The sequence below is a fragment of the Lagenorhynchus albirostris genome, chromosome 20 (assembly GCF_949774975.1).
Source record: "Lagenorhynchus albirostris chromosome 20, mLagAlb1.1, whole genome shotgun sequence".
Classification (NCBI taxonomy): Eukaryota; Metazoa; Chordata; class Mammalia; order Artiodactyla; family Delphinidae; genus Lagenorhynchus; species Lagenorhynchus albirostris.
Genome location: NC_083114.1, coordinates 26,739,006 through 26,764,809, shown reverse-complemented (window position 1 = coordinate 26,764,809; position 25,804 = coordinate 26,739,006). Strand labels below are relative to the sequence as shown.

Sequence of the window (25,804 nt, the reverse complement as noted above, 5' to 3'; positions counted from 1 at the left end):
TTCAAAAAACATACTCAAGTATAATGTGAATTTTAAACATTCTAACCAGTTTTACACTTTGGAAGGCTTCTGAGATGAGAACAGGGGTAGACTTGCCTCAAGTTTATTTTTGTTGAGGTTAACATTAAAACTCATTTATGTTTTTTAATAAATACCAGCTGGCTGAAGGAGTCTAGATGTGATGGTTAAGGATCTAATTTGGGAACAATCTATAATTAACTACTTATAACAGACAAATCACAAGGTATATAAGTTACCTAGAGATAATTTAGAGTTGACTTTGCTTTGTTTTTCTCCCCAGAAACATCTGGGCTACTACATTTATGTGGAAGAAAATGGTACTGAGTCAATTCCATTTCTACTCTAGAAAAATGTTCCATTTTAATTGCATTTTAATATTTACATACAGTTAACTCACTCAAATATGTTTTTCACTAAATTATTTTTCTATTACAAAATCTAGCATCATTTCTTATAGTCACTGATGTAAATTTACCTCAGTTTGTTCATTACTACAGGATCTCCTTGCTCTAATCACATTTGCCTCCTAGGGTCACCTGACATGTAGCTTGACCTTACTTCTTTGCATTTGATGATGATGCCTCCTTCACTTAGGATGATCTGTTACCTTCATCCATCTGTTGATGTTTATCACTTCTTTCAAGATCCAGATGATGTCTGACTTTTGCCAAGAAATTTTTCTCTATTGATTTCTGCATATTTTGTGACAAATTCTTTACTATGTACTAGCTTCTGGGGTAGAGGGGGAGGATGCAAAATTGAATTAAAGGACAGAAGCTTTCACTTCTGCTCTAAAAAACATGCCCTGGAATATTATCTGAGCTATACTCTAAACTTCAGGTTCCGTAATATTAATAATAATGACAGCAAAATGTACTGAGCATATTCTATGCACCAATTACAAAGTGCTTGACATACATAATCTTGTTTAATACTCATAACAAAACCATGAGGAAACTATTTCAATATAATAAGCTAATTCAGCCAATAAGTTGGGAGCAAAGATCTGAATCTCTACGTTTGCATTCAGAGCCTGGTGACTAACCACTGTGTTTTCCCTATATCACACTCAGGTCACTTACTACTTCTTCCCTTAATCTACTTTGCTCATGTCTTTACACATCTTGTGCAAATGTGTTATTTGTCCATAAGACATATACTTCTTAGAGTACCAAAACCACCCACCCCCTGCTCTAGTCAACACAGAACACTGCAAATAGTCGAGTATTTATTCAATAAAATAATCACACATGCACACACATAAATAAACACACACATATATGTGCTTTCTAATCTGAATAATGAAGGTTTTTAATCCCATATTTTATTTCACAATATACTATTAAGTATCTCATGGAAGAAAAAATCCCAGTTCCTTCATATTTTCTACCGAACTATGACGCACATGACATACTCAGTAAATACTTACTGAGTAAATAAATTGGCTAAAAGAGGCATCAAGAGAATGAAAATTAATTATGTAAAGGAAATAATACTAATAAAGTTTCTAAGGGTCAACAAATTCCACTAAGTAAAAAGGCATATAATTGACAGCTAAAGATTTTTCCTAACCCACTGGTAAATATTGCTCCAAATCAGAGAAACTACTATGGAATTCACTATAAATTCCTGTTAAGTATAGGAGCTATGTGCTATGGTCTGAATGTTTGTGTCCACCCGAAATTCATATGTTGAAATCCCAACCTCCGGAGTTGAGGCCTTTGGGAGGTGCTTAGAGCATGAAGGTGGAGCCCTCACGAATGGGATTAGTGTTATTACTAAAGAGGTCCCACAGTGCTTCCAAGACCTTTCCACCATGTGAGGACACAATAAGAAGCCTGCAACCACAAGGAAGCTCTCACCCAGACCATGCTGGCACCATGATCCTGGACTTCCAGCCTCCAGAACTGTGAGAAATGTTTGTTATTTATAAGCCACCCATTCTGTGGTATTTTGTTAGACTAACCCACACAGACTAAGACACTATATAATTTCTGCTAACTCTTCCTTATTTTGCAGTTTTGATCTACACAATGCTATTAAAAATTAAAGTATATGAGTAACAATTTGCTTTATAATTTAGACATGTAATTAACTCTTCCTTTCAATAAGTATAGTTTTTTTTGTTTGTTTGTTTTTATTGTTGTTCCCTTTAATTTTGGAGATAATTTAAGGGAAGGAATTTTTTCTTGATATTTGAGATACAAACACTTTACAGATTGATAAAAATCCTTTTTTTATGGGTAGCTTACACAATTAATCCTTTACTGTTTTGAAAAGTCAATAAATCATTTCATGCTAATTAAGAACCAGTAATACTGAATTCACAATACTGATGTTCTTTCTAATTTATATCTATATAATCTCTTCCAAGAAAAACAAAACATACTTCTTTTCTTAAGCTATGCTCCCTTCTATAATTTCTCTGAAAGGTGCATTTAATATACCTCACGAGGATTTCACTAAAAGGGCAAGGCATCCTAATCTTGAGTTATAGAAGAGTTTTCATTATTTGGTTTCAACAGTTCATTGATTACTACAGCTTCATAGACACTGCAATGATAATGCATCTTTTAAAATTTCAACCCTTTGTTCAGGAAAATTTCCAATAAAAGTCATAATATAACAGAGACCGCTGCACAATGGATTCATTTTGCTCTTTTATTCAATGAAGGAAAAAGGCATAATGCACCCTTCTTTAAAGTCTTTTAAGTCACATTATGTACTCCTCATTGAGAGAGTAATTGAAAAAAATAACAGGAAAGAGGAATTAAACGTGCATTTACCTGTATTAGGCATATCTGTAGGGCTGTTGTCTGAAGAAGTAATTGGAATCTGTTCTGTTTTCTTGTATCCAGTTTTTATCTATGAAAGAAAATGAGGAAGGTGAAATGTCATTTTCTAAAGTAGGTCAAAAACCACATGAGAAGCTCATGTTAACATAAAAAGAATGATTAAAGAGATTAAAGCAATAGTCCCCCAAATATAAAACCTTTAAAATTTTGGTATATTCATCTTCAAACACAGCAATTCAGAATGAAAGTAACAACTGCTTTCAGCTCTACCATACCCAAGGACAACAAAATATAAGGCTATGCACTGTGTCTCTGAAAAGGCATTATAACCCCAAATGAGAAAGTATAAAGGGCTAAGAGAAAATCTTAAACTCTGTATCTGATTAGCATGGGCCTGAAACTGAAATTACTTTTGATGAATTTTATTGCACTGACTAAAAGCCTACCTGATTTTCAAGTTTGTTTTATAGGGTATACACTCTATTTTATAACTCATTATTTATGGCACTGTTGCAATTAGTAATTACAGTCATCCCTTCATATCTGCCATTTCTGCATGTGCAAATTCAACCAACAATGGATTAAAACTATTTTTTAAAAACTCTAAGAAGTTTCAAAAAGCAAAACTTGAATTTGCCACATTGGCAACTATTTACATAGCATTTACACTGTATTTATTTACAACTATTTACATAGCATTTACATTGTATTAGGTATTATAAGTAATCTAGAGATGATTTAAAGTATATGGGGAGGCTGTGCATAGGTTAAATGCAAATACTACACCATTTTATACAAGAGACTTGAGCAGCCTCAGATTTTGGTATCTGCTGTCGGGGTGTGGGGAGGTTATCCTGGAGCCAATCCCTCCACAGATGATGAGGGATGACTGTAATTATATCGATTTTGATGTGGGAACTCCCCCTTTTGTGTGATTCTAGGGTGAACTATTGATATATTCCAGCATACACACATGAGGGAACAAAATCCACCTACACTGTACAGGAAAGAGCTGAACAACAGAAAGGAAGATTGCCTGTCTTCAGTCAAGCAGAAAACAGAAAAAATAATGAGCAGAACCATATTAGAGACTATCTGAAAATAAATATAACTTTCCATATCATAGTTTTGAGTGATATCTAGGCATATCTTTGTGATGCCATTCCTGATCATGATTTTCTGGACAAACAATATATTGACTTGAAAAACTGTATTTATTGACAGCATAGCATAAAATCTTAAACAAAGAAAAGATCTTTCAAGGAAATACCAATCTGTTAACAAACTATATTACCAAAATTATAGTTCTATATGTATATGACAAACATAATGACACACAGGGGATTTGTGGACTACATAAATAGAAAAATTTAAGATTACCTGATTTATCTTAAAAGAAGATAAAATGGCATCTGTAGATTTGGGAGTCGATGAGGTCTTTGGAATTAGTATTTCAGGGGAAGAAGAAAGAAGACTAAATTTTGAGGCTTGAGGTCCATATTCTCCTGTAGCTTGTAAAAGGGATGAACACGATGGATTTTCTAAATGACTGCTGTGAGATTTCTGTCTTATGAATGCTATCTCCCAAGCAGATTCTGACCTAGAATTAAAAAGAAATCATTTTATGGATATAGTACTATTGAATTCTAAGATAATGTTTCATATATTATCAAAAAATACTTCTTTTGGGTCTAAAGTACTAGGACAACTTAAATTTCTATTTTTAGGGAGACATGCTAAATGACTCATTCTATCTTACAGATAGAATAGTTACCTCAACTTGGCTCTGGTAATTATGCTTTTTGCTTCTTCAAATGATACACCAATCATAGACTCCTTGTTTATTGAGACAAGTTGATCTCCTGGCTTCAAACGTCCATCCTAACAAAAATAGTAACATTTGTAAAGAAATTGATTAAGGTGTTTCTTAAAAAGTTAATTGATGCAATTAAAGCAAAGCACAGTTTTAGTAAAGAATGACTTAAAGAAAAGAGTAAAAAGAAAATTTTAGACAAAGAATCTCAACAGCAGAATGGTTTGATTAAAGTCTGGTTTGGTAATATACATGAATGAAATGGAAATGTTCAAGTACTCCTTGAATAAACTTTCAGCCTAAGGAATCCTGAATATATGAAGACATAGTCTGGTACACTAAGAAAGAGGCCTGTTTTAAAAGGTCAGTTGTATGAGACAAACACAGCTCTGAATGTGATAAAGTAGGCTAAATAATTCTGGTATATTTCAGAATATAAGCCTCATTCACTTCAGTTTCTGAGCATTCCTTTATCTTTCATCCCACCAAACACTGAGTTATTCCACAGTTAGAATTTTTAAAAATTCAGTCAAGGATCTTAATTATATTGATTCTACCCACATTTCTGTTCATGGTGAAACATCTTCTTCACTGGACCTGCTGCCCCTCCTGTGACTCAGGCCCAGTTGGTTGGACAGGTAGCTTTATTCACATCCTACTAATAACGACCAATTCTAATTGGCTGCCTGGCATTGTCTTTGTCAAGTCCTGGCTCTGCCTATAACTAGCCTAACTGAATAAGACAAAGCACAAAAGTTACAAAATTTAATGTACATGTCAGGCAAGTTTTCTCAGTCGTCTTCATTTGCCTTTATCATTTTTTTTTTTTTTTTTTTTTTTTTTTTTTTTTTTTTGCGGTAATTGGGCCTCTCACTGCCGCGGCCTCTCCCCTTGCGGAGCACAGGCTCCGGACGCGCAGTCTCAGCGGCCATGGCTCACGGGCCCAGCCGCTCCGCGGCATGTGGGATCCTCCTGGACCGGGGCACGAACCCCTGTCCCCTGCATCGGCAGGCGGAATCTCAACCACTGCGCCACCAGGGAAGCCCTGCCTTTTCTTTTAATTCAAACTGGAAAAGAAGAATGAGCTCTCTTAATTTTCAGCTCTTAAGATGCTTCTCCATTTATCATTAGTACAAACACAGAAAGCATTATTTCTATAACTAGGGAAGAAGCTTATATGGTTAGAAAGCATTTTCACCCTTGATGGTATTTAAGTAAATTCCACAAATTCAAGGAAAGATCTTTTAAAAAGTCTTATCTACTATGTATAAAATAAGTTTTAATTAATAGGATTAACCAGGGAAAAGAGATGGTGAAGATAAGGGGATGGAAGGAAGTAAAGAAGAAACATATTACCATCAAGGAGGTAGCAGGATAAAGACACAGAGATGAGAAGCAACATATAGTGTGCAGGGGACTATAGCCTTCAACAGTGTTCAATTAAAAAGTGTGAGCCAGAAATCATGAGAAATGAGGATGGGGAAGTAGGAAGTGTTCAGGTATCTGCAGGCCTTTAACCCCAAGCTATCCCTGGGATAGCTTCTGCACTTACTGTTTTTGTTTTCATACTGTAAACATTACCTAAGTATTATTTCCCACACTTCCTTGATGAAAAGAATCAACTGGAGTTATAAAAAAGGTCCATGTTATGAGACCCCTCTGTTTGAAAGTCTGACACAATATTGATATATCCCTGAATAACTGATCTTTGGTCTGAACTGCATTATATGTAATAAACGTATATAATATATAATAATGGTGATTTATGGTTACTTTACTTTTAAATGACAATAATTTTTTAAAAAAAGACCTTTACTGGGCTTCCCTGGTGGCGCAGTGGTTGGGAGTCTGCCTGCTGATGCAGGGGACATGGGTTCATGCCCTGGTCCGGGAAGATCCTGCATGCCATGGAGCGGCTGGGCTCGTGAGCCATGGCCGCTGAGCCTGTGCTCCGCAACAGGAGAGGCCACGACAGTGAGAGGCCCGCATACCGCAAAAAAAAAAAAAAAAAAAGACCTTTACTATTATCTCTCACACTGAATACTGAGTATACAGGAAAGCAAAATAAATATAAAATATTTATCAAGAATTTTTATGGGAACATGTTATTTCAAATATTGTGTAATGAAAGATATTATAATCTAAATGCATAATGACCCTATGACCCTTCTGAAATATAAACATAAAAAAATCCAAAAAGGCAATTTGATTTTAAAATATATAAAATTTGAAAACTAATTTGGATTTTATAGGTATGTGATTAAACATAATTAGCAAAGTCAGAGAACACACAATTGCTATATTCACAAGTGATTTTTTTTTTCTCCTTCCATTTGATAGATGTATGGGGAATAAAACACAGTAGTAATGCTAGAAAAGGCTAAGCAATATGGAGGAAGTATCTACCATATGGATCCTAAATGTTCAGTAAAATGAAAGAGCTGATTTTGTAAGATTTTATAAACACAGTTCAGTATTACCTGGGCCCAAGCCTTATGACAGACTTTGGTTATATATGCATTTAAATCAATTATACCCAGACTATACTTAGAAACTTAGGTACAAGAGCTTTCAATTTAATATGCTAAATATTAGTTTGAGGATAACTCATTCCTTAAGGTTAAAGTGAAATGGTAACAAACAAAAACAACCTTTTTGCCACAGGCAAAATGATAAGGCTAATAAAAATTAAGGAAGAACAAAATTCTGGAGAGTGCTTATTTCTGGGAGGGAGGGTGGGGAATGCAATGGGGTGGGGGGAAAACATATAGAAAGACTTAATAGTAAAATTTTCTACTTCATAAGTCAAATGGTGAACTCTAAGTGGATTCATAGGCATTTGTTTCATTATTCTTCATAAGTTAGATATATGTTCCAATATACCTTTGTATGCATAAAATATTATATTATTAAAAGAAATTTTCCAGCCCATCAAAAGAAATCTCATGACATTTGCCTCAACAATGTTCCTAACCAGATGAATTTTATTTTGGTTCTATATTCCAAAACTGGCATTGGAAGTAAGGGCCAAATAGAGGTTCTTAAAATCTAATTTTAAAATAAATAAATAAATAAAATTAAATAAATGTCATTGTTAAATCCAGCTCTAGACCATTTGGGATCTGCAAAAAAAAATTCCTCATTAGAATCAGCTTAATAAGGTAGATTATAACTGAAATGTAATGACTATTCTACTACTGATTTATGTCCCAAAGCCTGGAAGTAATTTGAGGAAAGAAAGGGAAAAATGAAGAAAGCCTTGCTTCATTGGAGCAAAGCATTTAAAGGACACTGACAAGGGAAAAAAGGTTCTTTTAGAATTGGGGTGGTGGACAGTAAATATTAGGTTATTTTGTTTTAATCTAAATCTTCTTGGTATTAAACTGCCTTTTATTGAACTTCCTTGAAAAGGGAAAATTCTATAATGAGGACTATAAGCCAGATGGCACCTCATCTGTCTTCTAGTTGGGCAGCAGTCTTCAGAGGCAGTGGACTGAGGAGGAAAAAAGAGCACGAGTTGTGGCAACCAGATAGATTTGAATTCAAATTTGAGCTCCACAAATTGCTAGCTAGATATTCATAAACAATGAAAGAAAGCTAAGGAAGGGGATAGGGGAGGTGCACAACCTCATCTACAAGGAACACGGAACTAAATTCTAAACTGTCGGAGACAGCTCCTCTATCCATGTATCTTATAGAAACCACAGTTGGTTGACAGAATTACAGAGAAAAAGCTTCAGAAAACAGAAGCCTCCCACATTCGCCTCTTGGGCCGCACAGTATTAGCCATGCAGAGGAAAAAGTTCTCAGTAAGGCAATTTAACACATCTTATATTAAAGTACACCCATGTACTGCAGTAGCATTTTCCAGGAAGACAAGAGTCAGAGAAGAGAAGAAGAAGAAAGTCTCTGACTGTGGTTTCTGGTGTTTATATATATTTTTGTTTCTAAAAAGTACTCACAGCAGTTGTTTTTTTTTTTTCTTTGCCTCCTAGAATAAGATCTTAGCTGATCATGTGAATTTCTGAACCTGTTTAAAAGTCAGAACCTGCAAACTAAAACAAAGCTATTTCTGTACAAGTCTGGCATTCAAAGCCAGTGAATTCTGCCCCAGCTGGATTAATGTGTCTGTGAAGATAGTAACTTCAGAGAGGCCTCTTCCACACTGTCTAGATTCTGGTTCAGCACTTATTGAGCAACTACACAACATGACAGGCAAGGTGCCAAGCACTTTCACACACCTAACTTCAGTCTGAATTCTTTCACATTGACATTTATAAAGATGTTGAAATAATAATGTATTCTTGAACACTTGCATACTTTCATTAAAAGCTGCCAACACTGTCCATTTCAGATTATAATGACCATTACAGTTCTCTAAATAATGTGTTACCATAACCATTTATACAGCCTGATTCTAACTCATTATTCCTAAATACTAAGGAATGCTCCTGCAAGCCTTTGGATTCCTTCCCCATACTTTCATAAAGGATGAAAGTCAATGGAAGTATCACTTTTTAAATACCAGTTATTAACATGAATTTAGGCAATTTGTTTAATCTCCATGAGACTCATTTTTTTAGCTGTGAAGTGGGGATAAGTACCTATTGCACAAGGTTGCTGTGATAAATAACGTATATAAAATCCTAGTACATTGTAGGTGTTAAATTGAAGTGAGTTGAATCAGAATCCCATATCTGTTGCAGGCAATTTTTACAGTAAAAGCAAATTTAACCCTCCCACTCCTCAAATTAAGAACCCTTTATGACTGCCCACCTGTGGGAAAAGCTGAACTGAACTTCCCAAACCTAGCACAACAAAACTAGCTGCAACCTACTTTTTCTAGCCTCATCATCTACCTTCCCTCCTCAGCATAAAAATTCTTCATTCTATTCTCAGAAAGTGTTCTTCAAATCAGCCACGGTCTTTCAAACTTTAATTCACTTACACATATTAATTCCTATCTAGAATGCCACCACCCACCTTGCCACTTCTCTGTCTGATGAACTCTCATTTAAACTTCACAACCAAATTCAAATATTATTTCTGCTGTAAGTTTTCTCCATCTCCCTAGATTTACTTAATTGTCCCCTTCTCTTTGTTCCAAATGCACTTTTACTTATCTATATTATTGCACTTACTCTGTACTGTCCTTATTTGTTTACATATCTTTTTTTTTTCCATTGGAGTATATTAATTCAGCAACTCCCAAATTAGCAGCATTGATTCTTTCAGTTGATCAGAACTATGTCTTTTTCATGGTTATATCTCTGAGCATAGTGCCAGGTATACAGTAGGTCCACAATAAATGAATAAGGCCCAGGAAACACTTTGAGGAAATTAAGGTGGCTCTAACACAAATAGTAATGGCAAAGGAGAAAAGTGAGTGACATCTTAAAGTGAACCCTCTTGGCTGCTACTGCTTTAGCTCCCACCAATTGATTGGTTTCTTTACCCCCTGCCATCCAGAGGCCTTTGTCCTAACTATCCAAAAATCCTTGGTCCCAGTTCCAGTGAAAAAATGCTGCCAATTATACTATGACATTTATTGTAAGATCCATCTCAATTTCAGAGATTCTAGAGAGAGGGAAAAAAAAAGATATATAGATATAGATATATAGAGATATATAGAATTACATACGGGTAATTCTATACCCATATGTTTGTTTTATATATATGTGTGTGTATGTGTATACAGTAGTCCCTTGGTGTCTGAGGGAGAGTGGATCCAGTACCCCCTTGAATACCGAAATTCATGGATGCTCAAGTCCCTTACATGAAATGGCATAACATTTGCATGAAACCTATGCACACCCTCCCTGCATACTTTAAAGCATCTCTAGATTACTTATCATACCTAATGCAATGTAAATGCTATGTAAATACAATGTAAATGCCATGTAAATAGTTGCCTGTGCTGCAAATTCAAGTTTGCTTTTTGGAAATTTCTGGAATTTTTTTTTTCTGAATATTTTCAATTTGAGGTTGGTTGAACCCACAGATATGGAACCCGAGGATATGGAGGGCTGACTGTATGTGTGTGTGTGTGTGTGTGTGTGTGTGTGTGTGTGTGTGTGCCCTAGAATCAGGTAAATGAAATATGTCAGTTTTGAAGAAAAAAATTTTGATTCCTGCCTGCTGTCCTTACAGTATTAGCAGAGAAACAAAAAAAAAAAAACAAAGAAAAAACAAAGAAAAAAAAAAACAAAAAAAAACAAAGAAACAAAAAAAAACAAACAGAGAAATCAAAGTGTGGTTCAGAATCAGTCACAAAGGGCTAAGAAGAAGAGGTACTTTTGTGTGGAGCCCAGATGGTGGCAGTTGAATGGTAAACAGGCAGATCAGTGAATTCTCAGAAATGTGACTAAAGGATTATTCATTCATTGGTATTAATTGAGCAATTAATATGTGTCAGGTACCAAGCTAGGGACTAAAGATATTATTGTGAATAAAATCAGATAATATCCTTGCACTTAGGAAATAATCTGAGACTTGTGGCTCAGGCAGAGTTGGTAAAACAGTCACAGATACTGATATATGATCATAAACTGAGAAGGAAAGAAACAGGCACAGACAGGTGATATGAAGGAAAGGTGCACAGACAGGAAAACAACCTGGCCTAGACTTGGGATGGGGGAAGCACAAGGAATACCTCTCTTTGTAAGTGGTCTTTGAATTGATATTTGAAAGTAATGGGGGGAGCTGTTCAGAGCAGCTCAGAGGGAGCAGCATATAAGATGAGAAAGAACCAGGCCCCTTCCAGGGACTGAAAGAATGCTACTCTGAAAGCATAGGTGGGGATGGAGAGTCAGAGAAGTAGAGGGCAGAAGTCACATAATACAGAGCCTTGTAGGCAAGTAAGTATTAGTTGGATAGCTGGGAGGGAAATAGGAATGGTGCATAAGAGCAGACAAAGCTATTGTGAGGTCTGATAAAAACTGATGATAGTTTAAACAATGGTGATGGCAGTGGAGATGAAGAAGACTGATGGGTTCAAGAGCTATTGAGGGTAGAACAGTCAACAGTATGTACTAAGGAATTGGATATGGGTGTTAAGGGAGAGGAAGTAGTTAGGATGCTGTTAGTTTTCTGACTTTGTGCTACTGGAAGGTGTCATTCACAGAGATTGGGAACACTGGAAAGAAGTCTGTTTGGGAAGAAATGGGTAGATGAAGGTGTGATGTGACTATCATGAGTCCTGCCTCAGACATGTTGCATTTGAGATGCCTTTAAGAGATCCAAGTGGAAATGTTGATCAGGCAATTGGATATGTGTCAAAGGAGTGTCCCCCCCAAAAAAGATCTAAGATTTAACACTGAGACTCCAAACTGATATCGGATTGGCTGGTGGGGTGAAAAGGGCCTCGGAGTTCCCATATTTCATATTTCCCTTAACTCAGTACGTAGTATATTTGTTCCCAACCTATAGGCTACCTCTAGCTCTTAAAGCTGGGAGAATCTTCTTTCCTATTTGAACTAGCAAAACGTGTCAATATGTTCCAAGTTTGAACTCAGAATACGTTTTTCAAAGAGACAGGACGATTTTGGTTACTGCACCAGTGTTGCATTTCATATATTCCAGGAGGAGAAATACTTTTGTGTGTGTATTGGGATAAAGGAGAGAAGCTAACCATGGTTACTTAAAGATAACTCCTGCGTTCCAATAATCCCCTATCTATAAAGTTTGGGAATATAAATGAAATATAATCCATCTATAAACTTGAGATTGCCTATATTATTAGTTCTGAAACAATATAATGTTAAAATAAAATTACAGCAAGTGAAAGCACTCATATGCATTTAAAAAATATTAACAGTTGCTCAGTTCAGCAACTTAATAAGGATACCCTATGAACCATTGTTTCCTATTCCATGAAAACACCTGGAGAAATTTTGTACAGATTAGAAGTTTATTAACAAGCCTAACACAGTATTTAGAATACAGTAAATTCTATTATTACTATTCATAAAATTTTTTTTAAATAAAATTGCATTAATTTGTATTTGCAGAGTAAACATGTACATAACTCTCCAACTCGACGAAGAACACAAAAGTAAATGTAAGCACTGCAAACCTACCTATTCTTCTCTGTCTACACCTTTCTCTATTTTGGCTGTTTTCTTCTCTTGGACATGACCAGATACTGTCAAAAAACATTAATAACTCTGTGCTGCTCTCTAGTGGTAAATATAAAATATACTTTATTACATGGTTTTGCTTTCTAATACACTTTCAAACAATGAAATTCTCAGAAAATCAACAAGAGAAAATATACATTATAGGTATAATTTCTTAGTCTGTCATCACTGACAGGAGATGAGTCACTCAGCACCACTGCTATCAATTTATTACTTTAACTACAAATATTTTTCATGGGGGAAAAAAAGCACAAATTGATGCTTGTCTTAAAAGTAAATTCTTTTCACTTGTTAGGTACCATGATCTACTGCATTACTTCAAGTATAGTCTAAGAAATACCTTAGCTATACTGAATACACACACACACACACACACACACACACACACACACACACACACACACACACAGAGATATATCTCAGCTTTAAAACTAAAGTAGTACATCTCAATTCTTACAAGAAAAATTTTGTTTTTCGTTTGTTTGAATTTGTTTAAATTTAGCATTTAAGTATGCTCTTAGTTAATAAATTAAATTCAATAGCCAAAAATTATATCATTATAATACCCTATGCTTATTGTATAATACTTACCACTTGGTAAGTGTATTTGGAGGAAACCTTATTATCTCAGCAAGATTGAAACAATTTAAATCTACTGTTTTGGAAGTTACTGGTTAAACTGATTTTTTTTTCTAACAAGGAAAAAAATCCAATTGAATAAACAAACTGCTTTCTAAACAGTGTTTGGTGTAGGAATCGGGGTGGGGGTAAGGGTAGGACTATTTATTCAACCAAAACAACTAGAATAGGACAATGACAATATAAACAGACTTTATAAGGGTATCACTTCTCATGTTACATAGCTTGATATTAATAGAATGTTTTATTAAATTCTTTATGTCCTACATCTCTCCAAAAAGGGAGGCAATTTTCAACAAAAGGCATGTAGAATCATATTAGTAAAACAGAAATAGCAAATAAAATTCAAGAGAAATGAGCATGAAAATATAGTAACCAATTTGTTAACTAAGTGCTTCAAATATGGATCTGAGCTTCCTAACAACCAGAGCAAAAAGGAACTCATGCTTTACATATTTCTTACAGTGAAGAGGACAGTAAGGTTTTCTAACTCCTAAAATAGATATTTTCTAGTCTTAATTCTAAATCTAATTTCTCATATGGGCTACTAGTGACTGGCATAATTAACGAATTCAACAAGAATTACTGCAAATTCAGAAGTGAGTGGATTTTATTTGCTCTGTTTGTTTTGTTTTGTTTTGCATTTAGAAGAGGCTAAATGAAGTACTTTAACTGATCTAAGTTAAACCTAACTGGGAGCAGTGAATAGATAACATGTCTTCAAATATAACCTCTCTCAGCCAGACTTAAAATAAAATTTGAACAGTATATAATTAAAAATATATAACAATTATTTACAGCTTGAAATCTGCTACTTTCATATTTATTTCCTATTCATTTATTAGGTTAAAATGCCACGAGTATAAAGGTCTATCTTCCAATCCCTCTGTATCTTTCACTAAGAAATGGTCACAGTGAACATTCAGTTAATATTAAAAATTTACTGAGATTGGTTCAAGATGGCGGAGTAGAAGGACGTGTGCTAACTCCCTCTTGCGAGAGCACAGGAATCACAACTAACTACTGAACAATCATCGACAGGAAGACAATGGAACTCACCAAAAAAGATACCCCACAGGCAAAGACAAAGGAGAAGCTGCAGTGAGATGATAGGAGGGGTGCAATCATTATAAAATCAAATCCCATAACTGCTGGGTGGGTGACTCACAAATTGGAGAACAATTATACCACATAACTCCATGCACTGGAGTGAAGGTTATGAGCCCCACATCAGGCTTCCCAACCTGGGGGTCTAGCAACGGGAGGAGGAATTCCCAGAGAATCAGACTTTGAAGGCCAGCAGGATTTGATTGCAGGACTTAGGACTGGGGGAAACAGGGACTCTACTCTTGGAGTGTACACACAAAGTCTTGTGTGCACCAGGACCCAGGGGGAAGGAGCAGTGACAACACAGGAGACTGAACCAGACCTACCTGCTAGTGTTGGAGGGTCTCCTGCACAGGCAGGGGGCAGCGGTGGCTCACCACGGGGACAAGGACACTGGCAGCAGAAGTTCTGGGAAGTACTCATGGGCATGAGCCCTCCCGGAGTCTGCCATTAGCCCTAAAATAGAGCCTGTAGGCTCCAGTGCTTGGTCTCCTCAGGCCAAACAACCAACAGGGAGGGGACACAGCCCCACCCATCAGCTGACAAGTGGATTAAAGTTTTACTGAGCTGTACCCACCAGAGCAACAGGCAGCTCTACACACCACCAGTCCCTCCCATCAGGAAGCTTGCATAAGCCTCTTAGACTCATCCACCAGAGGACAGACAGCAGAAGCAAGAAGAACTACAATCCTGCAGCCTGTGGAACAAAAACCACAGTCACAGAAAGATAAACAAAATGAAAAGGCAGAGGATTATGTCCCAGATGAAGGAAAAAGATAAAACCCCAGAGAAACAACTAAATGAAGTGGATATAGGCAACCTTCCAGAAAAAGAATTCAGAATAATGGTAGTGAAGATGATCCAGGACCTTATAAAAAGAATGGAGGCAAGGATCAAGAAGATGCAAGAAATGTTTAACAAAGACCTAGAAGAATTAAAGAACAAACAAACAGAGATGAACAATGCAATAACTGAAATGAAAAATACACTAGAAGGAATCAATAGCAGAATAACTGAGGCAGAAGAATGGATAAGTGACCTGGAAGACAGAATGGTGGAAATCACTGCTGTGGAACAGAATATGGAAAAAAGAAAGAAAAGAAGTGAAAACAGCCTAAGAGACCTCTAGGACAACATTAAATGCACCAACATTGGATTATAGGGGTCCCGGAAGGAAAAGAGAGAGAGAAAGGACCCGAGAAAATATTTGAAGAGATTATAGTTGAAAACTTCCCAAACATGGGAAAGAAAATAGCCACCAAAGTCCAGGAAGCATAGAGAGTCCCAGGTAGGATAAACCCAAGGAGAAACAGGTCGAGACACATAGTAATCAAATTGACAAAAATTAAAGATGCAAAATTATTAAAAGCAACAAGGGAAAAATGACAAATAACATATAAGGGAACTCCCATAAGGTTAACAGCTGATTTCTCAGCAGAAACTCTGCAAGCCAGAAGGGAGTGGCACGATATATTTAGTGATGAAAGGGAAGAACCTACAACCAAGAATATCTACCCAGCAAGGCTCTCATTCAGATTTGATGGAGAAATCAAAAGCTTTACAGACAAGCAAAAGCTAAGAGAATTCAGCACCACCAGACCAGCTTTGCAACAAATGCTAAAGGAATTCCTCTAGGCAGGGAAAAGACTAGCAACATAAAACAACCTTGTACATATATAGACTACTATATCAAAACCTCATGGGAACAGCAAACTCAGAAACTACAATAGATACACACAGAAAAAGAAAAAAAAACAACCAAACAACACTAAATATGATCATCAGAAGAAAACAAAAGAGAAAGAAAAGAAAAAAGACCTACAAAAACAAACCCAAAACAATTAAGAAAATGGCAATAGGAACACATATATCAATAATTACCTTAAATGTAAATGGATTAAATGTGCCAAAAGACACAGACTGGCTGAATGGATACAAAAACAAGACCCGTATATATGCTGTCTACAAGAGATCCACTTCAGACCTAGGGACACATACAGACTGAAAGTGAGGGGATGGAAGAAGGTATTCCATGCAAATGGAAATCAAAAGAAAGCTGGAGTAGCACTACTCATATCCATAGAAATAGACTTAAAAATAAAGACTGTTATAAGAGACAAAGAAGGACACTACATAACAATCAAGGGATCAATCCAAGAAGAAGATATAGCAATTGTAAACACATATACACCCAACATAGGAGCACTTCAATATATAAGGCAAATACTAACAGCCACAAAGGGAGTAATTGACAGTAACACAATAATAGTGGGGGGCTTTAACACCCCACTTACATCAACAGACAGATCATCCAGACAGAAAATCAATAAAGAAACACAGGTCTTACTTAAATGATACGTTAGACCAGATGGACTTAATTGATATTTATAGAGCACTCTATCCAAAAGCAGAAGAATACACATGCTTCTCAAGTGTACACGGAACATTCTCCAAGACTGACCACATCCTCGGCCACAAAGCAAGCCTCTGTAAATTTAAGAAAATGAAATCATATCAAGAATCTTTTCTGACCACAATGCTACGAAATTAGAAATAAGCTACAAGAACAAAAAACTATAAAAAACACAAACATGTGAAGGCTAAACAATATGCTACTAAACAACTAATGGATCACTGAAGAAATCAAAGAGGAAATCAAAAAATACCTAGAGACAAATGGAAATGAAAACACAATGATCCAAAACATATGGGATACAGCCAAAGCAGTTCTAAGAGGAAAGTTTATAGCAATACAGTCTTACCTCAGGAAACAAGAAAAATCTCAAATAAACAACCTACCTTATACCTAAAGCAACTAGAGAAAGAACAACAAACAAAACCGAAAGTTAGTAGAAGGAAAGAAGTCATAAAGATCAGAGTAGGAATCATAAAGATCAGATCAGAAATAAAGAAAGAAAGAAGACAATAGCAAGGTTCAATGAAACTAAAAGCTGGTTGTTTGAAACGATAAACAAAATTGATAAGCCTTTAGCCAGACTCAAGAAAAAAGGGAGAGGACTCAAATTAACAAAATTAGAAATAAAAACAGAGAAGTTATAACTGACACCACAGAAATACAAAGGATCATAAGAGACTACTATATGCAACAGTATGCCAATAATATGGACAACCTGGAAGAAATGGACAAATTCTTAGAAAGGTACAGTCTCCCAAGACTGATCCAGGAAGAATTAGAAAATATGAAGAGATCAATCACAAGCACTGAAATTGAAACTGTAATTAAAAAACTCCCAACAAACAAAAGTGCAGGACCTGATGGCTTCATGGGCAAAGTCTATCAAACATTTACAGAAGAGCTAACGTCTATCCTTCTGAAACTCTTCCAAAAAAATGGCAGAGGAAGGAAAACTCCTGAATTCATTCTATGAGATCATCATCACCCTGATACCAAAACAAGACAAAGATACCATTAAAAGAGAAAATTACAGGCCAATATCACTGATGAACATAGACACAAAAATCCTCAACAAAAGAATAGCAATTTGAATCCAACAATACATTAAAAGGATCATACACAATGATCAAGTGGGATTTATCCCAGGAATGCAAGGATTTTTCAATATCCGCAAATCAATCAGCATCATACACTACACCAACACAGTAAAGAATAAAAACCATACGATCACCTCAATAGATGCAGAAAAAACTTTTGACAAAATTCAACACTGATTTATGATAAAAACTTTCCAGAAGGTGGGCATAGAGGGAACCTACCTCAAAATAACAAAGGCCATATATGACAAACCCACATCAAGCATCATACTCAATGGTGAAAAGTTGAAATCATCTCCTCTAAGATCAGTAATAAGGCAAGGATGCCCACCCTCACCACTTTTATCCAACATAGTTTTGGAAGTCCTAGCTACAGCAATCAGAGAAGAAAAAGAAATAAAAGGAATCCAAATTGGAAAATAAGAAGTGAAAATGTCACTGTTTGCAGATACATAGAAAATCCTAAAGACATTACCAGAAAACTACTACAGCTCACCAATGAATTTGGTAAATTTGCAGGCTACAAAATTAACACACAGAAATCTGTTGCATTTCTATACACTAATAATGAAAGATCAGAAAGAGAAATTCAAGAAACAATCCCATTTACCATTGCATCAAAAAGAATAAAATACCTAGGAATAAACCTGCCTAAGGAGACAAAAGACTGGCACTCCGAAAACTATAGGACGCTGATGAAAGAAATCACAGATGACACGAACAGATGGAAAGATATACCATGTTCTTGGACTGGAAGAATCAATATTGTCAAAATGACTATACTTCCCAAGGCAATCTCCAGATTCAATGCAATTCTTATCAAATTACCAATGTCATTTTTCACAGAACTAGAACAAAAAATGTTAAAATTTGTATGGAGACACAAAAGACCCTGAAAAGCCAAAGCAATCTTGAGAAAGAAAAATGGAGCTGGAGGAATCAGGCTCCCTGACTTCAGACTATACTAAAAAGCTATAGTAATCAAAACAGTATGGTACTGGCACAAAAGTAGAACTATAGATCAATGGAACAGGATAGAAAGCCCAGAAATAAACCCACGCATCTATGGTCAATGAATCTATGACAAAGGAGGCAAGACAATACAATGGTGGAAAGACATTCTCTTCAACAAATGGTGTTGGGAAAGCTGGACAGCTACATGTAAAAAAAAATGAAATTAGATCATTCTTTAACACTATACACAAAAATAAGCTCAAAATGTTTTAAAGACCTAAATGTGAGACTGGACACTATAAAAGTCCTAGAGGAAAACATAGGCAGGGCAGGACACTCTCTGACATAAATCGCAGCAATATATTTTCCAATCTGTCTCCCTGAGAAATGGAAATAAGAACAAAAATAAACAAATGGCACCTAATTAAACTCAAAAGCTTTTGCACAGCAAAGGAAACCATAACCAAAACGAAAAGACAACCCACAGAGTGGGAGAAAATACTTGCAAATGATGTGACTGACAAAGGATTAGCCTCCAAAATCTATAAACAGCCCATGTGGCTTAATATCATCAAAACAAACAACCCAATCAAAAAATGGGCAGAAGACCTAAACAGACATTTTTCCAAGGAAGACATACGAATGGCCAAGAGGCACATGAAAAAATGTTCAGCATCACTAATGATTAGAGAAATGCAAATCAAAACTAGTGAGATATCACCTCACACCAGTCAAAATGGCTATCATCAAAAATCCACGAACAATAAATGCTGGAGAGGGCGTGGAGAGAAGGGAATCCTCCTACACTGCTGGTGGGAATGTAAAATGGTACAGCCACTATAGAGAACATTATGGAGGTTCCTTAAAAAACTAAAAACACAGCTAACATATGACCCTGCAATCCCACTCCTGAGCATATATCTGGAGAAAAACATGGTCGGAAAGGATACATGCACCCCAATGTTCATTGCAGTACTGTTTACAATAGCCAAGACATGGAAGCAACCTACATGTCCATCGACAGAGGTATGGATAAAGAAGATGTGATACATATATACAATGGAATATTACTCAGTCATAAAAAAGAATGAAAGAATGTCATTTGCAGCAACATGGATGGACATAGAGATTGTCATACTGAGTGAAGTAAATCAGAAAGAGAAAGAGAAATATCTTGTGTTATTGCTTATTTGTGGAAACTAAAAAGAAATGATACAAATGAACATATTTACAAAAGAGAAACAGACTCATAGACTTAGAGAATGAACTTATGGTTACAGGGGAGAAGGGTGGAGGGAAGTTATAGTTAAGGGGTTTGGGATTGACATGTACACACTGCTATATTTAAAGCACAGAGAACTCTGCTCAATGTTATGTGGCAGCCTGGATGGGAGGGGAGTCTGGGGGAGAATGGATACATGTACTTGTAGGGCTAAGTTGCTTTGCTGTGCACCTGAAACTATCACAACATTGTTAATCGGTTATACTCCAATATAAAATAAAAAGTTAAAAAAAAAAGTAAAATTTGAGATTATTCTTCCTTAGCTTAATGCATGCTTAAATGTTTCTCTGTCTTATTAGTCAAAATGTTAATTCTTTCTACTTCCTAGATGTATACACCATCACAAAAAAAAAAATTAAAAATTTTACTGATGATATAGGAAAACACACCTCATAACTAGTGGTTTTGTCTTTTAGGTGAAGGGTTATTTTTATTTTCATTTTTACCTTATAACAGTCTCCTCCAGGCATGATTTCCTGAATATATACCAAGGGACCTTCATTCCGGTTAATTCCTCCTAGGATCTTCAGACCAAGGCCTGTCTCCTTGGTAACTGTAATCATCTGAAAGGCAGGATCCCTAAGATAAAGTAAAGTAGCATGCACAGGTTAGCCTAGAGATGGGCACCTACTTTTTCTTTAAACTGTTTGGTAAATCAAATTCTTAGAACTAGACAACTCAGAATACTCCGTACACACTAGCAACGACATTTTAAAAAGTATGATCATACAAAAGCAATCAAATGAATTTTCTTAGCTCTAATTTTAGTTTTTCTATAAAACAGCCAAACAGTACAAGAAATTACTGCAATAATGCTTATTTCTTTGGAGTAGAAAATACTTTAAAAATATTGTTTAAACAACTTTAAAGATTTATTAAAGGTGACTGAAGAGACTTAGTTTTAACTGATTATTTTGACTACACTGAAGGATTCCAAAACAAAATACTTTAATGAATTAGGTAAGTGACTTTAAAAGACATGTTTTTGGCCACTTAAAGCAAAATAAATATGACCTTCATTTGAATCTCAAAAAAATGCAGTTTATCTTTTTAATTTAGAAAGAGTATTTTCCTTGTACAAATCACTTGCTTCAGCTGCAATTTCTGCCAGACATAAAAGTGATGCCATTAGAAAAGAAGGAACTGTTAAAAGAATTCTGCAAAAGGTACTCTCCCCCCTTCACCTCAGTTGTGTTTCTAAACAGTGGTCAGAGCAGACACTTTTACTGTTCCAAGAGAACTTGAATAAAGCATGAAATGAAGCTCAGGGCCGTCTGCTTACTTGTGTAGTGGGTGTTGTGCCAAGCAATATATATACATTAGGCCGTTCAACTAATATTTATAAAATCCCTATGATGATTACCCTCATTTTTCTAAAAGAACCCAAATCTGGGCAGGTTAACTTGGTGGCCCAAGGTTACGAAGCTGGAGAACAACAATGTGAGGGCAGTCTGTCTAACTCCAGAGACAAAGTATGGTCTAAGGTCTACTTCACTGGTGCATTAAAGCCATTGTTGAATATAGGACTTCCAGCTGTCTTCAAACGTGCCAAAACACGGAAACCGCTCTTTAAAAGAGTTACTTCATATCTTACATATGATTATAGCTTTAAAAAAATTTTCTTAACTTCTGCCATAGAAGTTCTGACTATATCTTTAAGAAGACTTGTATTCAAAAGTTAAATCATAAAAAAGTAGAATGAAAGAAATTAAAAATTTTAAAAAAACTTACAAAACTCCCTGTTTTTGAATATTTTGCCCTTTATATAGCACATCCTTTAGGGTTGCATTATATTGAATTCAGCTCTAGGGTTGGAGGGCCTATCTGGGGATACTAGGGTAATAGTCAATTAGCTAGGAAAAAAAGGCAGGAAATGTTCTACAGTCAGATTTCAGAACCTCAGTCCATTCTTGACAGGAGATTTAGACTGCAAGGACGTAAAGGGGTGAAGCCTAGAAAAGGGCAAGATGAAGAAAGGGGACAAAGGTCCTCATTAAGCACCTCCAATAACCTCTTAAACCCTCTAAATGTCAATTTCCTTCAATGGGGACACACATGATCTCCAGCATATGTTATTTCAGTAAGGGATCCCTCCTTTTCTAATCCCAACACACAGTATCTATTATTAACACAGCAGTGTATTTACTTGCTAGGACCTTACTTTAAAATTCCCTCATTGTTAAGAATTTATATTACTTCCTTTTTTTTTTTTTTTTTTTGTCTATTAAAAATAGTTCTGCTGGGCTTCCCAGGTGGTGCAGTGGTTGAGAGTCCGCCGGCCGATGCAGGGGACACGCGTTCGTGCCCCGATCCGGGAAGATCCCACATGCCGCGGAGCGGCTGGGCCCGTGAGCCATGGCCGCTGAGCCTGCGCGTCCGGAGCCTGTGCTCCACAACGGGAGAGGCCACAACAGTGAGAGGCCTGCATACCACAAAAAAAAAAACACACAAAACAAAACAAAACAAAACAAACAAACAAACAAAACCAGGCAGAGACACTGCTTTTCACCTATCAGATCAACGTAAATTTAGAACTTTCACAATATAAGACAAGGCTTTAGGAAAGAGGTACTCTTTTACATTGTTGGTGGTAATGCAAAATGGCATAACCCCTAAAGAGGGGATTTGGTAGTCTCTAACTTTACCTTCTGATCCAACAATCCCCTTTCTAGGAACCTTTCCCAAAGATACTCTGGCAAGAAATACAAATGACTTGTATACTAGGTTCGTCATTTGGCATAATTTGCGATCACCAAAAATAGCAAACAATTCAAATGTCCATCAATAAGGTACTGGATGAATAAACTATGGTATATTAAGAACAGAATACTATACAGTTACAACAAGGTACAAGGAAGATCTTTATAAATTGATATGAAGTGATCACCAGGGTATAATTTTAAGTTAAAAAAAAGTCTGGTCAAAACACTATATATAATATGCTACCTTTTTGTTAAGAATGCACTGCCAAGTGGAGCCTGGGAGCTGACTCCTGGGTGTTTTGGAACATTTTGCCTTGGTCATATGCTACTTTCTCATGAACTTGATTTTGCCCTAAGTAGTTGGATAAAACTCTGTGCTGTCACACAGAGTAAAACTGTTCAACATCAATGCATGGAGCTCTGTAGACAGAGCTCTTCACCTACCAACAGCTGGGCCTGGCTTATATCTCTATGAGACTGGAGCTTTCCACTGCTCCCAGGAGGAGGCATCAGAGAAAGATACCTTGAGTTTAACTAACCTGACACCCTTCTGCAGGGAAGATCTTCAAACCTGAGTCAAAGGGCTGGTGAACACTTGTTTACTATGTAAGCAAGAGTAGAAGAATGTCTATAGAGTGGAACTATATACAGAATAAATAATAACTTTGAGAAAAAATATAATTATATACACACATATATATATCACATGCATATATATTTATATGGATATGTATTTGCTTATGCAAAAAGAAACAATGAAAAAGAACTAAGAATAAAGATGGCTATTTATAGGAGGAATGAAGGCACAGAGTGAAAGACAAGACTGAAAGCAGGACTTCTCCAAATATACCTTGTTATATGTGTGTTACATGTTTGCAAAACGGCCAATTCTTCTCGTCTCTGTCTGCATGCCCCCAGGAATGTGACTTTACTGTTCCTTCCATTAAAAAGTAAAGTCTGTAACTCTAGACCTTGAATTTGGACTTAGTTATCTAAATTGCTTTAGCCAATGGTGCATAAGCAAATGTGAGGAAAACAGACATTTGAAAAACACTTGTGTTTTGTTGCTGGGAACCATTCTACCACCACGTGAAAAAGTCTGAGCTAGCTGCCTGGAAGATGAGACACCAAGTTGAAAGAGACTTCAGCTATCCAGCCTTCCTAGATGAGGCCCCAGAACATGTCAATGAGGCCACCCTACGTGATCTGGTGCAGCCCAGAAGAACTGTTCACAGAATCATGAGGAAGAATAAATGCTTGCTTGTTTCAAGGTATTTTGAGCTGGTTTGTTAGTCAGCAAATGTTAATCTTAACATTGTTATTTTTATACTGGAATTATAAAATATTTTAGGTATTTAAAAAATCAGATCAAATTTTTAAAAAGCAGTCTATATAAATAATTCTAAAAGAGAATGCATAATTGTCCTTTACCCTGATTTACACAGAAAGCTCTGATCAACCTTTTCATTACCACTATCTTAGACCACAGGTAGGTAGCTGTATAAAACTTTCCACCAAATGTTCATTAATATTCTACATATTTTTTTTTTTTTTTTTTTTGCGGTACGCGGGCCTCTCACTGTTGCGGCCTCTCCGGTTGAGGAGCACAGGCTCCGGACACGCAGGCTCAGCGGCCATGGCTCACGGGCCCAGCCGCTCCGCGGCATGCGGGATCTTCCCGGAACGGGGCGCGAACCCGCGTCCCCTGCATCGGCAGGCGGACTCCCAACCACTGCGCCACCAGGGAAGCCCTACATATTTTAAACTATGATAGTTCAAAACATATTAAATTTAATTTAGCAATTACTTTTCAAGTAGACCGGATGATACTACAGCAGATGTATTTTTATTCATGGTTTCACCACTACTGTAGCCTTGGATTTAACAGCTGTATAAATGAAGATCTTGACGAAGAGTCTATAAATTCTTCTTTTCCTAAGATTGGAGAAGTAGAAAATAAACTGTCATGTCTTAGAACAGTCAAATTTGATTTTAACTGTGCATAAAAACATTACATATACTTGGCATGTAAACAATATGTGCCTGTGTATAGATGATAGAGGTATTTTATATATATTGAGCTATGGCATTTTAGTCATTGCTGATAATATCTGAGAAATGTAAAGGCAGTTCTGTAGATAGAAAGCTAGATAGAGCTATAGGACTATATCTATATCATTATTAATATCTATAGCTATATAAAAATCTGTATATTCTAGTAGAAATGAAGAATACAGTTAAGCTTTAGGTAACTATTATAGCTTCCACCGTTACTAAGCTTAAAAAACACATAATAATAAAAGACTGAGGAAAATGTCTCTTGTGAGCACAAGGCTAGGAATTTTACAGTCAGAATGTCTGCAAAATAATTATACAATACACTTTGAAGAAAACACAAATTCCTACTGTCTCACCAACTATCTTGAGGGACTTCCTGCAGATCCTATATTACTCTGACTCATATTACTCCATGAGCTTCTTAAATACTTTCCTATAAAAAGAAAAAAATATTATTTTAATGTCTCATATAGCTCCACTGTGAAAATTATAGAGAATAGTGCAGTTTCATTTAATTTAAAAACTGTATTTGAACAGATTTACCACTTCTGTATAAGAAACATAAAGTATAGAAACCTGAAGTTGAAAAAGACCTTAGGATCATTTAGCACAGCTCTCTTATTAAAGCAATGAGTAGCTAGATTCAGAGAGATTGTGTACTTTCCCTATACAAATGAGAAATAGTCAATGGTTTCTTTCCCAACTAGAACTCAGGCTTCAGAGCCCACAGCATGGAACTTGACATCAGACAGACCTGCATTCCAATCTGAGCTTCTAGGCTT

General features: G+C 36.1%; 1 protein-coding gene across 2 annotated transcripts in view; it reads right to left on the bottom strand.

Annotated features, from left to right (window-relative positions):
* The window catches only part of STXBP4 (syntaxin binding protein 4), a 183,742-nt gene that overhangs the window by 146,672 nt on the left and 11,266 nt on the right, over positions 1 to 25,804 (bottom strand). Inside the window, exons 2-7 of one of the 2 annotated variants that reach the window (XM_060133833.1) lie at positions 25,379 to 25,455; positions 24,772 to 24,899; positions 20,709 to 20,841; positions 4,591 to 4,697; positions 4,197 to 4,416; positions 2,808 to 2,886 (exon numbers count right to left, since the gene is read on the bottom strand). In XM_060133833.1, the coding sequence (XP_059989816.1) occupies positions 2,808 to 2,886; positions 4,197 to 4,416; positions 4,591 to 4,697; positions 20,709 to 20,841; positions 24,772 to 24,818 (586 nt within the window). In that variant the 5' untranslated portion in view covers positions 24,819 to 24,899; positions 25,379 to 25,455. The remainder of the gene's footprint in view (positions 1 to 2,807; positions 2,887 to 4,196; positions 4,417 to 4,590; positions 4,698 to 20,708; positions 20,842 to 24,771; positions 24,900 to 25,378; positions 25,456 to 25,804) is intronic. The other variant, XM_060133834.1, reaches the window with a different exon arrangement.